A 14,877-nucleotide genomic window follows, 5' to 3' on the forward strand; every position below is an offset into this window, starting at 1 on the left:
TGAAGAAGAGGAATGTTTGATAGGAACATTTAGACAATGTTATGAATATAATGTAACACTAACAGGCTATTTCTCTTTTTGAGATTAAAATACATTTCTTAAAAGCATTTGGGACAACACAGATAATTTCTTTGGGTTATCTACAGATTATTATTTCATGAAATACAACTAATGATGAAATGTGGCCTATTAAGGTCAATTAAAATACCAGTGAGTAGGATACAGGAACAGATATAGGGGGGAAAAGCAAAAGGTGTCTATCCTCACGTTCACCCCTGATTAGACCCAATCCTGATCTCTCTCAAAGAGCTGTCACACTGCCCTTGATCCTCTGTATTACACAACAGACTTCACCTAGTGGACACACGCACACACCTTGCGACGGAGAATGTATTGTACTACCGCTTCATTGAACCATACAGCCCTCCAGTGGAAAAGCGATGTTACTACATCTACAAAGAGGGCTGTGGGCAGCAACACGTGCTCGTTGAAAATAAGAAAATCGCGATTGAATGATGATCTATTAGGTAATTCAAAACGGTATTATACAATTAATACTCAGGACTGTAATTGGAAATGTTTAATTGTGCAGATCTCAGTGCTAAAATCATCACCATGCGAGTAACAGACAGTGTTAGCTAACTAGCTAAATGTTTACCAGTTCATTATTTTAACCATAGGGACAAACATAAACCAGCCAACTAGCTGCATTTGATTAGATAGCTATTAGCTAGGATCATAAAAATCGTGATAAAAAGGAATGAATATGTCTGTCAAAGAAACCCGCCAGCTAGCTAGCCACTTTAAAAAGTGAAAGTGCTTCCGTTTTCCAGTTCTTACCATTTCCATACATGTTTTTGCTCATGAAATTCATAGCAAAAAAAAATCATAGCAAAGATGGTGGATAAATGAAGATAGTTCACACAGGCCGTTTACCATTGAAAAAAATGGTCAGTTCCGGTCTCCTTAACTGAGTGCGTCTCCCGTAGACACCAATGTAATAGCAGCTGGGTCTGGTTTACTTAATAAATTGACTAAATAGACCAGACCCAGGTGGTGAGGTGTCTTGCTTCCTCTTCCGTCTCTGATTCATAGCACACCTCACTTGTTGTTCAACAACAAAGTACAACAACAGTAGCAAACCAGATTAAATGCCTGAGCCTCTAATTACGTTTCGGTGTCGAAGAACTTGATTGGCTGTCAAAAATCAATCGACAGGTGGCGTGCACGTGCAATGTTTTAAATAATCTCTTCACAACATAATCCCACTTCGACCAAGGTAAATTGACACAGCATAATTTGTCAATATTTATCGACAAACTACTTGATATTCTTAGTTCCAGTGATGTTAGTTAAAGCTAGAATGTCGCTGCTTTTAATGTATTGCAAACACCTGTTAAAAAAAAGTTTACCTGCGTTAGGGTATATTTAGTAATGTCATGGGACTGTTATAAATATGCTTCCATATCTAGTTAAATTGGTTCATATTCAAATAAATCTAAATTACTCAGTTAAATGCTAGTTATTAATAGCTAAATGACTAGTCATGTCCACATATATTCAAACCGCATCTATTCATTTATGGCCTTCGTCAAAGTGCATCAGCTCCATTTGATAGTTGGTTGTATGTTTTTCAGAACATGTGGTATCCCTTCCCAATGCTCATGCCGTTGTCTCTGTCGCCGGAGCCACAGCGTCCATCAGATATTTCTCAAACGCCCTATGCATCAGGGATGATTCAGATGCATATGGTACCTTGTGACCAACGTTTCTTTCAAAATGCAATGAACGGGTTGGCTGGTAAGTCAGAGGGAAGTGCTTTTAAAGATGCAGTATGCAGAAATCGCGCCGCCATTTTCTGGTTGCAAAAATTCTAATAGTTCGCCTAACTTCGTTTGTGAAAAAACAAGTATTGGATAATCATTGTACTATACTAAACCGCTGTGAGATATATATATATATCAAAAATATTGTATTTTCAGCTGTTTGAAATTGGTGTACAAAACTGAAAGTAAAATATGCAAAAATGAAAGTACAGAAATAGAGCACTAATAACAGATCTCTCATGTAGACTTTCTTCCAATGAGAGTGACAGATTTATAACTCGCATTTCTATGTGCATTTGGTCAGGTCACCAAAAAATGGCAAATTGCAGCTTTTAAAACCACTGTTTAAAACCCCATCCTCCTAGTGGTGCAGCGGTCTAAAGGTGTCTGTTCCATGCTTCCCAGCCAGAACAGTTCGGAAGGGTTTGTGCATATATTATTATTTTATGTTTTTGTTTGTTTGGGACTTTTACAATTTTACAACTAAGATGTTTGATGCAGTATTTCTCAATGAAAAAATGTGCATGAAAATGAGTTGGTGGTTGGTCAACAGTAGGTATTCTTCAAAGTCTTCGTCATTCAACGAGAGACTCGTTTTCATGCGAATGTTTTAATTGAGAAATACTGCATCAAACCTCTTAGTTAGATGTAAAATTGTGCGACTTAAATTTCTTGAGTCATCTTAGATTAGTTGACTATTTTGAGGAAGTGTATACTGGCTATGGTGTCTCAAAATGGACAAACAGTACTATTGCTGTTTTTTTTTAAGTGAATGTCTTTTAAGAGAGTATGCAAGCACACACGTTCGGCTAGGTGCCAGCTGAACTGAAGTATGTTGACGCCTTATGGCACTGAATCTACAGCCTGTGTTTCGATCCTAGGCTGTCACATAGCTGGCCGTGACCAGGAGCACCATAGGGCGGCGCACATTTGGCTCAGCACTGTCGGGGTTAGGGGAGGGTTTGCCCGGAGGCTTTCCTTTGCTTATCACACTCTAGCGACTCTTTGTGGTGGGCCGGGCGTGTGCAAGCTGACTTCGGTAGTCAGTCGAAAGGTGTTTCCTTCGACACATTGGTGAGGCTGGCTTATGGGCCAAGCGAGCAGTGTTTTTTTAAAAAGCAGCTCGGCTTGTCCGGTCATGTTTCGACCTTTGCCTCTCCCGAGCCCATTGGGTAGTAGCAGCAATGAGACGATCGTAACTACCAAATGGATATCATGAAATTGTGGAGAAAAATGTTAAATTATTTTAAAATTAAGCACAAGAGGAATGCTTCCTCTTGCAACCCAAAACTCATAACCAATGGAATGCACTTTCACTTTTTAACTTGAGCTTTACAAATTCATTACAACATATGTCCAAACCATTTATGTTCTCCCTCATTGCCTTGGGAAATGACATGCATTAATAATGTGCCTTTACCTCAATACAGACCCTCCGTCTTTGTCGATAGAGGACTGCAGGAAATTCCTTCTCAACAGGTATAGAGCATGTCTATTAGTCCCAGCACATTCTTTATGCTGTAATGTGAGAATCATGAACATGAAATAATCTATTGTGCATCCCATTTCTCAACCCTTCTGCTGAAGTGTGCACTTGCACACACACTCCCTGTCATGGTTTCAATAATGGTGGAAATTCTGTCCAGCCAACACTTACACCAATCCAATGCTTTTAAATTCAAGAATAGGAGTATGCAAGTGCATACTTTGGGAGAGGTTTGGCGTATCGGGAAGCAACCTAGGTCTAACTCTGCATGTTACAGGTCTGTGTTTGACCTGGTGAAAGTCACCCATTTCCTGGAGCTGACAGACCCCAAGCTGCTGGGTTGGTACTTATCGCTGCCTGTGGAGGACAGGAAGCTCATACAAGGTACAGTAGTGATCAGGGAAGGTTATATAATAGACAAACAAAAACTCCCAATAGTGTCCTTATAGTTTTGCCGTCAAATTACGAAACAGTTGTATAGAATCCCTATCCAGGGCCGCCAATTGCCTGTAAAATATTAATCCTATTGACAGCCTACTTTCTGTAGTCTCAGTGAAAACAGAGCCATGGATTCATTCTTTCCCTTTCAACTTTCTGTTCCACAGAGGAAGGAGGACTCCATCGGTTTCTGCAGAGGCATCCGGCTCTGAACGTAGCCAGACAACTAGTTTATGTGAAACGTGAGTTATGGCTTTGCTTGACTTTAACTGTTTTCTGTTGTAACCCTGGTTAAATTATCCCTGAGCACTGGCGTACCAGTGCTCATAGCATATGAACACACCATAAACCATGTCAAAATGTGTAGATAAACAGGAAATTAGCTTTTAAAACAGCAGGAAATTAGTTTTTAAAACAGCAAACTTTTCTTTCCGCCTCATGACGATGTGTAGAATATCATGAGATTAGTTATAAAAATGTACATTTTTGCTCTTCCCCATGGCAAAATGTGTAGATTTGCAGGAAATGTGCTTTAAAACAGCAACTGTTTATTTATGTCCCATGGCAAAATGTGTAGAATTACAATACATTTTTCTGAAAACATTAAACCTTAAACCTTGCAGGGGGCCTTGTGAAACGGAGGTACACCACTGTCCCAGAGAAAGAATAGCCTATACATCAGAATTACATATACCTGTAAACTGTCTTTACTCTGTATATTTTACTCAATTAATAGTTGTATTATACTTTTATAACACTTTATATTTGATCATGTTAAAATGTTTATTTTGTGTACAGAACAGGTGAGAGGTTGCTGGAGACCTCCTGCTGTTACGCAGACGATGTCGTCAAACCTAAACAAGTATGTGTTCTCTCCTGTCAATTCAGATAACTACATTTGTTGGTCACCAGGTGTGATTCTACAACCAGTAGTTGACTAGAGGAAAAATAACAATTGTCATCAATTTAGCATGGTTTCTGCTGTTCTCAGATCCAGAAGGCCCACATTCTATGGTGTGATTCAGTGTCCCAACTGTGGAACCAGTTGTTCTTCAGGAGCTAAAATATGCCGACGCTGTAGCACACCTATCCATAAGGAGATCCCGGCATGCCAGTCAGGTGTGGTTTAGAATCATAATTCAAATCAGACTGTAATATTTGCATTGTGTGGACAGATTTGCTATCTTGGAAGGAACATGCCCATTCATAGTCAGTTGTATACTAGTGCACAGTCAATGGGTAATATTAAATGTCTCTCATTCCACACTAGCAGTTAAGTAATAGTACTTTATGAATCCCACAAAGTTAAATTGATTTCACCACCACAGCATAAGTTGTTTTCCTTTAGCTCTGTTTCTTTATTTTGATACAACCATGTTGTTGTCTTCCTCATAGAAGAGGAGAAAGAGTTAGGTCTTCTTCCCAACAACTTGAAGGAGGAGCTAAATCTGTTCAACTGTTCAGGGCACGGAGGAGTCCAGTCAGTCCAAGCCCACCTCCAGGCGGAAGCAGGAGCAGTGCAACAGTTCAGGGGATGTCAGCCTCAGTCCTGTACTACTACTACCTTCCCATCCACAACAGTGGGCTGTCTGGTCAACCTTCAGGATAGCTTCCAGTCAGCCTGTGGTGATACCAGTTGCAGCCATATTGGAGCCACAGAGGATTCTCCAGGCCAACAGGAGGCGCACTTCTCCAAGGTCGAGCTGCTCTCTCAGCTGTGGGAGGAAGGGCGGTGGCAGGATGGCAACAACTGCAGTAGTGTGGTGGTATATAAGGATCCGTCTGCCCAGACTAGCTTCTCTCTGGATATGGAGCTGGAGATACAAAGCCATAGAGGAAAAACCCTGAGCCAGTCTGCCATCGAAAGCCAGGAGGGTGAATCCATGGCCAACTCCATGCATGACCAGATGGCAGACTTCCCCATGCTGGACCGGGAGACTCCTCCAGAGTACTACAGCTTCAACAGCACTAGGATGGACCGCACAGAGTGGAACGACACCAGCATCAACACCAGCCAGTTAGCGGAGCCCGACCGCGACGACTCATTATCACTCATGGCCACCATGGGGAGCACTGAGCAGCCTAGCGGCGCAGTGGAGGTGGAGCCACCTGAAGGCAGTATGGTGTCTTCCTGCGCTGGAGACCGCAGCGAGTACTGTGATTGGACTTACGACAACTGCCCCGGTAACCTAGCAAATGAGGAAGATGCCTCGAGATGCGAGCTAGAGAATAACGGTGTCGACTACCGGAGCCTCATGAAAGAGGATGGGAGTATTCTCATGTATAAAGCAAGTAATGAGGGGACACCTGACTTAAACGTGACACCCCCTCAAGGCCAAACCAAGATGGACCAGTCTGGTTGGTCTAGAGAGAGTCGCAGTGCACCCCAAACCCTGAAGAAAGAGGAGCTGTCCATCTATGAGGAGTCCTTGTCAATAAGCCCTGGTGGGGCATCGGCGGACGTCGTGACCACCACACAGCATGAGAACAGTATGTCTGCGTTCTCGCTAGTCAATCTGAACCAGACTTTTGATCTCTCGCCTTCACGGGTCACAGAAGCCAGGCTAAGCACCGCCGACCATTCAACAAATACTTGCCCTGCCGTCGCTAAACATGTGTTGGTTGGTATTGACCACAGTCTAACAGGCTGCAACCGGAACACACAAACTCATGGCACAGCTACAACTGACAAGTCTGTCATCACTGAAGTCCACATGGCAGACCTGGAGTATCTGACTGAGGTACAGTTAATGCTCCTCCTGTAATGTTTGTAATCATTCAGATTTCCTTTTTACTGATACATTTTTTCAATATCTAAATGTCTTAAGGAATTCATCAAGCTGAAATTTTCTCAAGAGGAACTGAAAGAGCTGAAAGAGCAAATGGCAAGGTATTTTAGACACTTCGTTCTGTTATACCTCCATTTCCATTTTTTTTTTTTTTGAGATCGTGAAAATATCCATGGTTCTATTCTTCTATCTGCTGAGGTGCTGATCATGGCTATGTCTGTTGCTGCCTGTATCAGCTCTGCAGGCGGTGTGAGTGTAAGAGATGGAAGAGGCTGCGACAACGCGGACCGTGGTGAATGTGACTGTGGCCAGCGTGCCACGCGGGCAGAGCTGAACCTGCTGGCCCTGCAGTATGGGATGTGCCAACGGCACTGCTGGAGACGCTACTACACCTCACCTGAGGGAGACCGTCTGGTCCAGGGGTAAGGGACAGGAGATATGACAGCTTGGCACCTTACAGAGTTGTGCAGAACTGTCGTACATAATTTATGTCCAGGGTAAGGGACCGGAGACAATTAAACTCATTGATTTATTCAATGAGTTCAAAACATCATTGGACATGTGTTAGTTATTTCTATCTGATCGTACATCTCTCCTGCTGATCATTCAGTCAGGCACTATAATGGTCATGTAGCTGTTGCATACACCTGCCCTGTTATGGCAGCTCTAAAAATCCTCTTAATTGAACATTTTGTTTTTAGTCCAGGAAAGGCTTAATCTGGATCCAGGAAACCAACGCTATATTATTCCTATGTTATCATTCCAGTATGTAAACTCAGCAAAAAAAGAAATGTCCCTTTTTCAGGACCCTGTCTTTCAAAGATAATTCGTAAAAATACAAATTACTTCACAGATCTTCATTGTAAAGGTTTTGAACACTGTTTCCGATGCTTGTTCAATGAACCATAAACAATGAATATGCACCTGTGGAACGGTAGGCAATTAAGGTCACAGTTCTGAAAACTGAGGACACTAAAGAGGTCTTTCTACTAACTCTGAAAAACACAAATTATTATGCCCAGGGTCCCTGCTCATCTGGGTGAACGTGCCTTAGGCATGCTGCAAGGAGGCATGAGGACTGCCAATGTGGCCAGGGCAATCAGACTGTCCGCAATTGTCTGAGAGAGGCTGGACTGAGGGCTTGTAGGCATGTTGTAAGGCAGGTCCTCACCGGCAACAACGTCGCCAAAAAAGTTGCTGTTTTGTCTCACCAGGGATGATGGTCAAATTCGCGTTTATCATCGAAGGAATGAGCTTGTCATTGCAGGCAATCTCAACGCTGTGCGTTACAGGGAAGACTTCCTCCCTCGTGGTTCCCTTCGTGCAGGCTCATCCTGACATGACCCTCCAGCATGACAATGCCACCAGCCATGCTGCTCGTTCTGTGCGTGATTTCCTGCAAGACAGGAATGTCAGTGTTCTACCATGGCCAGGGAGGAGCCCGGATATCAATCCCATTGAGCATGTCTGGGACCTGTTGGATCGGAGGGTGAGGGCTAAGGCCATTCGCCCCAGAAATGTCCAGGAACTTGCAGGTGCCTTGGTGGAAGAGTGGGGTAACACCTCACAGCAAGAACTGGCAAATCTGGTGCAGTGCATGAGGAGGAGATTCATTGCAGTACTTAATGCAGCTGGTGGCCACACCAGATACGGACCCCCCCCCCCTTTGTTCAGGGACACATTATTCCATTTGTTAATCACATGTCTGTGGACGTTGTTCAGTTTGTCTCAGTTGTTGAATCTTATGTTCATACAAATATTTACCCATGTTAAGTTTGCTGAAAATTAACACAGTTGACAGTGAGAGGATGTTTCTTTTTTTTGCTCAGTTTATATCCCCATCCCCCTGTAGGACTGAGGGGCCTCCTGAGAGCCTGGTGACGGTGCTGCAGGTCCTGGAGGTAGACTACAGAGAGATGAGAAGACGGGTCCTGTCAGGTATACCCCTGGACCAGCTCAGGCCCCTGTCTGTCGACTCCCAGAGGATCACCTCAGGGACCAGCTATGTCCCCCAACATGTAAATTCCCTCTGGTGCCCTTCCTTCCTCAGTACATTTTGTTTGTACTATGCAGTGTGGATCTCATGGTTGTTTTTCCCCTTTTCAGATAATTGACGAGTCTTTGGGAAATGCTCTGTCTGAGTATGTATTTTACTAATTGAATAATGAGTGAGTGAATGAATGAATGAATGAATGAAGTTGGCTGTTTTTAAGATATTTTCTATCCAGTGCCTCAGGTAGGAGCTCCCAGCAGTTGCAGGTAGAGGATGCCCATGTCGACGACGCCAGTGTAGGTGGTGATGGAGAGTTAAACAGACCCAGTCTGTCCCAGTCTGTTTTATCAGTCCTTGGACAGGATGATGGGATGGTTGGCAGGATCAAGGCAGAAGGGCCCATTGGTAACCCAAAGGCTGAGGACTGCAGATCTGTGAAAGCGGTCATCCACCTCCCCCAGCAACCTGTGGTCAACCGGAGGCCCAGGCCAGGTAATTAGACATGTTTATTCATTCATTAATGGTTTATTTGAATAGGGAGGGATCGATACAAACACATTGGCGCATTGAATTTATAAACATACAATACGTTGCACTACAGTGTTCCACAGTGTTCGCAAAGCTGGTTCCGATCCACCTGGATTTCCGAATTCTCGCACTCAACAGGTGGAACCAAAGACCACAACTCCAGCGAGGCGTGGTTCGATGCAGAGGAGGACCTTGAGCCTGATGGTGTAAAGCTGAAGGAAGGAGGTCTGGCTGAGGTCCTGGTGGAGGAAGGAAATGGCAAGAATAGGGTTGAGGGGGAAAAGCCGCATGACCGACATACCCCTAAAGATTTTTCGTTCACGGGTATTTGAGTTTCAAATGTTTCAATGTGCGTTGTACATAATTTGAATGGATCTTGCTGAATTTGATATTTCGGTAACACTACCTACCGGTACATAAGGATTTCATAACACATTCATAACCCACACCTAACAAGTTCATAGGCAGTGTTCATAAACATTAATTCATATTTAGGAGTCGTTGGGGAGAAGGATCAGAGCTCCTTCCTGTGCGTCACAGACCTTCCCAGTGATGTAACGGAGGTAAGCCTCAGCATGTGACAATGTCTCTAACTCAATCAATCTTCAATTCCTTGCATCCATTGCGTTAAACGTTTTGGAGAAGTTCCAAGGTCCCTTCCCTTGGACCTTATTCTCCAATGCTGTTTGAAAGGAAGCAAGGAGATTAAGGAATCTCGGATAAAAATGGGAAAGTTGGAGTGATTTGGCCACCAGGGGCCAACAGATCCTAATAAGTCTCCTGTCTGTCTTCATAGAGAGAAGTTATGCTCTGGTTTGAGAAGTATCAGGCTTCTGAAGTGAGCATTTCTACCTTCAGCAACAACCTCCGGTAAAATAAAACCAGTGACCCTGTAGAATGAAACTACGTTAAGGAATATATAAGCGTTCCAAGGCAACTTAACTGTTACATCAAGATTTCAATATAATAACATCAACATACTTTTGTATAAAGATATTGTCCCCTCACATGAAGCAATGGAGTACATGTCAATGTTAACACCTCTCTGTTCCATGCAGAGTTGCCATAGTGACTGTGAGTGGTCCAAAGATGGCTGACAGTGCAGTGAGTGAGATGGATGGGTGCAGTATGCATGGACAGACGGTGCATGTGGCGCACATCTGCAGCCCAAGCCACACTGGTAACCAGAGCCAGGGTCAGGGGCGGCAAACCCAGCAGCAGCATAGTCCCTCAGCCAGCACCAAGGCAGGGCCCTCTGGAGACACTCCATGCCCCCAAGACTCCAAGAGGAGAAACACCCATATCACCACCCCACTGATGGTTAGGTTCTCTACAGTTTTTGTTTTGTAGTCAGGGATTGTAGATGGGAAATGGATTTGTTTTCAACCTGTTGCAATGCGTGGATTGCTCCCTGAATTATTGGTCAATAATGATTGCTTTGGTCTCTGTTCTCGTCTGTCTCTCTCTCCAGCCCCTGCAGCTCAGCCTCCAGAAGAGGACCACCGTGTGTGACTCCCCCACGGCGTCGGGGACCTGTGTGCCCCAGCACTACGCCACCATGGGTAGCTTCGATACACTGATGGCCCATTTGTCATTGCGCCACCCAGAGGCAGGGAGGCAAAGGATTGTAGACGCCCTGCTGGAGCTGAGGGCCAAACACCAGGGGTTCCTCAGTGGCCTGCCTCTCAAGACCATTGTAAACATGACCTCTGACCTGCTGACACGATAAGGACTCCACTTTCTATTCTATTGTTGATATTTGCCTTTGTTGAAACACAGGTTACAGGTTTGCCCAAAGCCAGGCTTTTGATTTACTTGAATGTAGTAAAAAACGTATCTGTTTTGTTTGTTCCTCACATACGGAATGTTATTACTCTACTCTTTTGCTACAATACTCCGTGAATTGTTTTATCTACTTTTGAACCTGAAAAGTGCAAATATAAAAAAATTGTTTGCAAATGGTTCAATTACAATTTAATTGTTAAGTTAATTCAAATCACGGTAGAATTGCAAAGGAGTTTTGCAGAATGTTTTATGTTCTGTTTCAGTTAAAATAAATCTGAGAACCTGAAATGTTCTTGGATATCAGGGTAGGTTGTGTTTAAAAATACATTTGTTTTGTTCTCAACAGGACAATTTGCTTAATAATGTCTGGAAGCGTAGTTCACGTATCCTTCCAGATTCTACCATTTTCCCCTTTGTCCACCCTTTCAGTATTAGAATACTGTTATTGACAAAGCTACAGTGCCTTCAGAAAGTATTCATACCCCTTGACTTATTCCACATTTTGTCAGACTGAATTCAAAATGGATTAAATAGATCTACACACAATACCCCATAATGACAAAGTAAGCATGTTTTTAGATTTTTATTTTTGTCATATGTATTGAAAATGAAATGCAGAAGCATCTCATTTACATCAATGTTCACACCCCTGAGTCAATACTTTGTAGAAGCACCTTTGGCAGTGATTACAGCTGTGAGTCTTTCTGGGTAAGTCTAAGAGCTTTGCACACCTGGAATGTGTAACATTTGCCCATTTATTCTTTTCAAAATTGGTAGTTGGTCTTTGTTACAACCATTTTCAGGTTTTGCCATAGATTTTCAAGCTGTAACTCAGACACTCAGGAACATTCACTGTCTTCTTGGTAAGAAATTCCAGTGTAGATTTGGTCTTGTTTTAGGTTACTGTCCTGCTGAAAGGTGAATTGATCTCCCAGTGTCTGGTGGAAAGCAGACAACCAGGTTTTCCCCTAGGATTTTGCCTGTCCTTAATGCCATAATATTTTGTTTTTTTTACATTTATTTTTTATATATACTCCCCAGTCCTTTACGATTACAAGCATACCCATAACATGATGCATCCACCACTGTGTATTTTCCGAAGGCACTGTACTTAGCCTGTTGGATGTATAATTTCAGTTTGGATTTTTGTTGCTTTAATAAAAGAGACTATAGTTTGGGATGTTGTGAATTGAGTTTCTCTCTCAGCCCCAGCTGGCCTTGATGTGCTTGCATGATGTGCTTGCATAACATGCATAGGCATACATCTCTCTTTATCATGCAAAGTCTCACATTTCAGTTAATGGCCAGCAGATGGTGCAAGCTTCCAGGTTTTGTTGATCGCTGAACACTAAACTGAATAATCTACTGAGCCGGGCCTGTGAGGTGTAAACCATAGGGTATTACTGCGCATGTTAAAGCGGTGCTGATTACATGAGCTCCCCGATCATTAGTAATCAATCAAATGTATTGATAAAGCCCTTCTTACATCAGCCGATGTCACAAAGTGCTGTACAGAAACCCAGCCTAAAACTCCAAACCGCAAGCAATGCAGGTGTAAGCACGATGGTTAGGAAAAACTCCCTAGAAAGGCCAGAACCTAGGAAGAAACCTAGAGAGGAACCAGGCTATGAGGGGTGGCCAGTCCTCTTTTTATAGCAGAACATGGCCAAGATGTTCAAATGTTCATAGAGAAACAGCAGGGTCAAATTATTATTATCGTTATCACAGTGGTTGTAAAGGGTGCAACAGGTCAGCACTTCAGGAGTAAATGTCAGTTGGCTTTTCATAGCCGATCATTCAGAGTATCTCTACCGCTCCTGCTGTCTCTAGAGCGTTGAAACAGCAGGTCTGGGACAGTTAGCACGTTCGGTGAATAGGTCAGGAATTTCATAGCCGCAGGAAGAACAGTTGAAACTGGAGCAGCAGCACAACCAGGTGGACTGGGGACAGCAAGGAGACCTCAGGGCAGATGGTCCTAGGGCTCAGGTCCTCTGAGAAAAAAAGATAATTAGAGAGCATACTTAAATTCACACAGGACACTGGGTAAGACAGGAGAAATACTCCAGAAAAACACTGACCCTAGCCCCCCGACACAAACTATTGCAGCATAAATACTGGAGGCTGAGACAGAAGGGGTCGGGAAACACTGGCCCCGTCTGACTATACTCCTGGACAGGGCCTGAGACAAGGCCGAGTATAGCTCACAAAGATCTCCCCCACGGCACAACCCAAGTGGGGGCGCCAACCCGGACAGGAAGATCACATCAGTGACTCAACCCACTCAAGTGACGCACCCCTCCTAGGGATGGCATGGAAGAGCAAATGTAAGCCAGTGACTTGAGGCAGAGAATCCCAGTGGAGAGAGGGGAACCAGCCAGGCAGAGACAGCCAAGGGCGGTTTGTTGATCCAGTGCGTTTCCGTTCACCTAGACCCTACGCACGCTCCATTGTATCTAACGGGTGAAAACATTTAACAGAGACATGTGACTTCTGAATGTGCTCAACAGGTGATTAGGTTACATTGACTAAGCTTTCTGCTCATATTTCCATCTATATATTATCTGTATACTTACTGGGATAATACATTTTTAGACTGGGCCAATAACCTTTTTGAATATTCGCAATTAGCCTATTCTCAAATGGCAGTCAAGTAAACTCTAAATTGTGACCTATTATGCTATGGCAACCACACGGCAAAGGGCTGTTATTATGTATGATGCATCGCTGAGTGCCTGGATACAGCCCTTAGCCGTAGTATATTGGCCGTATACCACACACCCCTGAGGTTCCTTATTGCTATTATAAACTGGTTACCAATGTTATTAAAGTAGTTTTTTATTTTATTTTTATTTCACCTTTATTTAACCAGGTAGGCTAGTTGAGAACAAGTTCTCATTTGCAACTGCGACCTGGCCAAGATAAAGCATAGCAGTGTGAACAGACAACACAGAGTTACACATGGAGTAAACAATTAACAAGTCAATAACACAGTAGAAAAGAAAAAAAGAGAGTCTATATACATTGTGTGCAAAAGGCATGAGGGGGTAGGCAAATAATTACAATTTTGCAGATTAACACTGGAGTGATAAATGATCAGATGGTCATGTACAGGTAGAGATATTGGTGTGCAAAAGAGCAGAAAAGTAAATAAATAAAAACAGTATGGGGATGAGGTAGGTAAAAATGGGTGAGCTATTTACTGATAGACTATGTACAGCTGCAGCGATCGGTTAGCTGCTCAGATAGCAGATGTTTGAAGTTGGTGAGGGAGATAAAGTCTCCAACTTCAGCGATTTTTGCAATTCGTTCCAGTCACAGGCAGCAGAGAACTGGAACGAAAGGCAGCCAAATGAGGTGTTGGCTTTAGGGATGATCAGTGAGATACACCTGCTGGAGCGCGTGCTACCGGTGGGTGTTGCCATCGTGACCAGTGAACTGAGAAAAGGCGGAGCTTTACCTAGCATGGACTTGTAGATGACCTGGAGCCAGTGGGTCTGGCGACGAATATGTAGCGAGGGCCAGCCGACTAGAGCATACAGGTCGCAGTGGTGGGTGGTATAAGGTGCTTTAGTGACAAAACGGATGGCACTGTGATAAACTGCATCCAGTTTGCTGAGTAGAGTGTTGGAAGCAATTTTGTAGATGACATCGCCGAAGTCGAGGATCGGTAGGATAGTCAGTTTTACTAGGGTAAGTTTGACGGCGTGAGTGAAGGAGGCTTTGTTGCGGAATAGAAAGCCGACTCTAGATTTGATTTTCGATTGGAGATGTTTGATATGAGTCTGGAAGGAGAGTTTGCAGTCTAGCCAGACACCTAGGCACTTATAGATGTCCACATATTCAAGGTCGGAACCATCCAGGGTGGTGATGCTAGTCAGGCGTGCGGGTGCAGGCAGCGAACGGTTGAAAAGCATGCATTTGGTTTTACTAGCGTTTAAGAGCAGTTGGAGGCCATGGAAGGAGTGTTGTATGGCATTGAAGCTCGTTTGGAGGTTAGATAGCACAGTGTCCAAGGACGGGCCGGAAGTATAT

At 43.6% G+C, this 14,877-nt stretch overlaps 1 protein-coding gene across 3 annotated transcripts; it reads left to right on the forward strand.

The window, feature by feature from the left end:
* Positions 1-1,103: 1,103 nt before the first annotated feature.
* rbm44 (RNA binding motif protein 44) lies at positions 1,104-12,023 on the forward strand. 3 transcript variants are annotated; one of them, XM_031796935.1, is made up of 18 exons: positions 1,104-1,279; positions 1,638-1,800; positions 3,257-3,305; positions 3,590-3,696; positions 3,918-3,992; positions 4,549-4,612; positions 4,742-4,869; positions 5,149-6,491; positions 6,579-6,640; positions 6,776-6,961; positions 8,392-8,557; positions 8,646-8,680; positions 8,768-9,024; positions 9,199-9,384; positions 9,556-9,623; positions 9,857-9,930; positions 10,119-10,380; positions 10,532-12,022. In XM_031796935.1, the coding sequence occupies exons 2-18, from the start codon at positions 1,641-1,643 to the stop codon at positions 10,787-10,789; spliced, it is 3,480 nt and encodes a 1,159-aa protein (XP_031652795.1). In that variant the 5' UTR covers positions 1,104-1,279; positions 1,638-1,640; the 3' UTR covers positions 10,790-12,022. The 3 variants fall into 3 exon arrangements, with proteins under 3 accessions (XP_031652795.1, XP_020312962.1, XP_020312979.1); XM_020457373.2 differs by having other exon boundaries at positions 1,105-1,279; positions 5,146-6,491; positions 10,532-12,023; XM_020457390.2 differs by having other exon boundaries at positions 1,105-1,279; positions 5,215-6,491; positions 10,532-12,023.
* Positions 12,024-14,877: the final 2,854 nt, after the last annotated feature.

This window comes from Oncorhynchus kisutch, linkage group LG2 (assembly GCF_002021735.2).
Source record: "Oncorhynchus kisutch isolate 150728-3 linkage group LG2, Okis_V2, whole genome shotgun sequence".
Taxonomy (NCBI): domain Eukaryota; kingdom Metazoa; phylum Chordata; class Actinopteri; order Salmoniformes; family Salmonidae; genus Oncorhynchus; species Oncorhynchus kisutch.

What these genes read in the sequence shown, in the direction of transcription:
- rbm44 (XM_020457373.2), top strand. Translation starts at nt 1,641, where the DNA reads ATGTGGTATCCCTTCCCAATGCTCATGCCGTTGTCTCTGTCGCCGGAG. An exon ending in ACAACTAGTTTATGTGAAAC is followed by an intron (nt 3,993 to 4,548) that starts GTGAGTTATGGC and finishes TTTTGTGTACAG; the next exon opens with AACAGGTGAGAGGTTGCTGG. An exon ending in CCAGCTATGTCCCCCAACAT is followed by an intron (nt 8,558 to 8,645) that starts GTAAATTCCCTC and finishes TCCCCTTTTCAG; the next exon opens with ATAATTGACGAGTCTTTGGG.